This window comes from Aspergillus nomiae (assembly GCF_001204775.2).
Source record: "Aspergillus nomiae NRRL 13137 chromosome Unknown contig00894, whole genome shotgun sequence".
NCBI classification, from domain to species: domain Eukaryota; kingdom Fungi; phylum Ascomycota; class Eurotiomycetes; order Eurotiales; family Aspergillaceae; genus Aspergillus; species Aspergillus nomiae.
The window spans coordinates 1-2,029 of NW_015378948.1; the positions used below are offsets into that span (position 1 = coordinate 1).

The 2,029-nt window shown below is 44.8% G+C and overlaps 1 protein-coding gene across 1 annotated transcript; it reads left to right on the forward strand.

Moving 5' to 3' along the window:
• Positions 1 to 57: 57 nt before the first annotated feature.
• Positions 58 to 609, forward strand: ANOM_011896 (uncharacterized protein; the record flags this gene model as incomplete). The annotated part of the gene is made up of 1 exon (XM_015557148.1): positions 58 to 609. The coding sequence occupies one exon, from the start codon at positions 58 to 60 to the stop codon at positions 607 to 609; it is 552 nt and encodes a 183-aa protein (XP_015400777.1).
• Between the last annotated feature and the right edge of the window lie 1,420 nt (positions 610 to 2,029).

The following is a 2,029-nucleotide window of genomic DNA, read 5'->3' on the forward strand; positions in this document are numbered from 1 at the left end:
TAAAACAATTACTTTCGGTTCCAAAACCAATTGTACCAGTAAATTAGAGGGTTGGCTATGGGCACGGCCTCTGCTCCCGTATTAGCCAACATCTACGCTGGATACTACGAACGTAAACAAAGGATCCCTTGGAAACAAGGAGTATTGAAATACATGCGGTATATCGATGATATACTTATGATCTTTTGTGGAACTGAAAAAGAGTTGACAGAATTCATTGCGGAATTCAAGTTAGGTCTACTTACTGTTAACTGGGCTTATTTAAAGGTGAAGATGGAGTTCCTTGATGTAGAAATCATGAGAACGAGAGACCTGACGGGAGTTAAATTAACCACCCGCCTCTTTAAAAAACCAATAAATAAGCACTTGTATATCCTATGGTCGTCAGCTTATCCTCCATATGTGAAGAAGGCCTTCGTTAAGGCAGAGCTTATACGATTTGCTATAGTTAGCTCAGAAGTCGGGTATTTTGCAGATGCTCGCTCACAGTTTTATGGTAATCTTCGAAGGAGAGGGTATTCTTCTGAAGTATTGGATAACTGGTTTTGTCAAGTGTCCTACGAACAACGGCCCCTATACTTTGCTCCCAAGGAAAAGAGTGAGAAATAGGAAGCGCCTTTTATGTTGTCCGGACAGTATAATCCAGTGTGGGAGTATATAAACGTTGAAGAGATTATTCGACAAGCGAGAAGACATTGGTTTCAAGAAAAAGAGCTACCTGATAGTCTTAAATAATCGCTTATTCGAAGTCTCCGTCGGTATACTAGTCTTGGTGACTTACTATCGATATGGAACAAGACGGTGTTACACTTTCCCATGTTGGAGTCCGAAACACAGTAGAAAACATTTGGCCCCAGGTTCGTTTGGGCAGATAGGGGTATTCCAACCCTCTTGAATGTGTTTTGACTGGCCTTCGAGTACCATGGCGGTATTTAAGGTTGGGATGTTCCGGATATTGTGGAGTACGGGAAGTCACGACTGGTAGGAGGGATTGACCTCTGAACGATTACCGAAACGTATAGATGTCGGATAACCGGGGTTGCGGCGACTGGCTCGCTAGAGGAACGTCGTGAGGTGACCAGAAGTAAGGTACTGGTCTTAAAGTTCCTGACTTTGGGAGTCTACCGTCCGCCCGGCTTGAAGCTCCTGTGAGTCGAAAGTAAGGGATCGCTCAAGTCATGATTTGTACCTGCCTTTCGGACTTCTTCCGATCTCTGGGGATCTTTGTACACTCCATTTAACACTATTGCTGGAGGGTGCGCCGAACTGGAACGGTCTTAGAGAGATTCAAACTCTCTGCACCCTAATCTGATGAACCCTAATCTTCGGGATAGAGGATTATCCGGTCCGTTGGCTAACATTCGGTGCCGGTGCGGATTATTGTGCCCCCGGCCTCCGATAATCGGCCGGATGGATGTTAGTCCGACGGGCGGACTTTGGTCCGACGGATGATTGTTTACCCGACTATGACGCGGATAACTACTGTTATAGTTCCACAGGAGGTTGATATCCCTGTCGAAAGATTTAAAGGTGGTTCGCTGCCCGCCTTTAACAATGAAGGCTGGCATTGCGACACGAGTCAGAACAGTATATCAACGAAGCTCATTGGAAACGATGAGTGTGTCGTGTGACACGGATAGCTCTGTTCCGAAACATTGATAGGGGTGAGGGAGATTCCCTTTACTTGGATTCGGTACAACTATCTCTCCGCTGGTAAAGTTAAAAAGACACGATCAAATCCAGCCCTGATAAGCCACCAACGGCGAAAAGTTGTGACGCTGTACATACACGTCCTCTTCGGCTTTCCCAGTTGATACGCTCATCAACCTCTGCAATCGTTACGCAGCCTCCCTTTCTTTTACTGACCCTAATGTTGACCCTAATGTTGACCCTAATGTTGACCCTATAGAAATTCTATTAACTCAATTATAACTTAGCGGTTAGGTATAACTGACCCTATTAACTTTACTTAACCTGGCCAAATATTAGTCTAGTCATATCCTTTTGGACCCCCACTGTATATAAAATT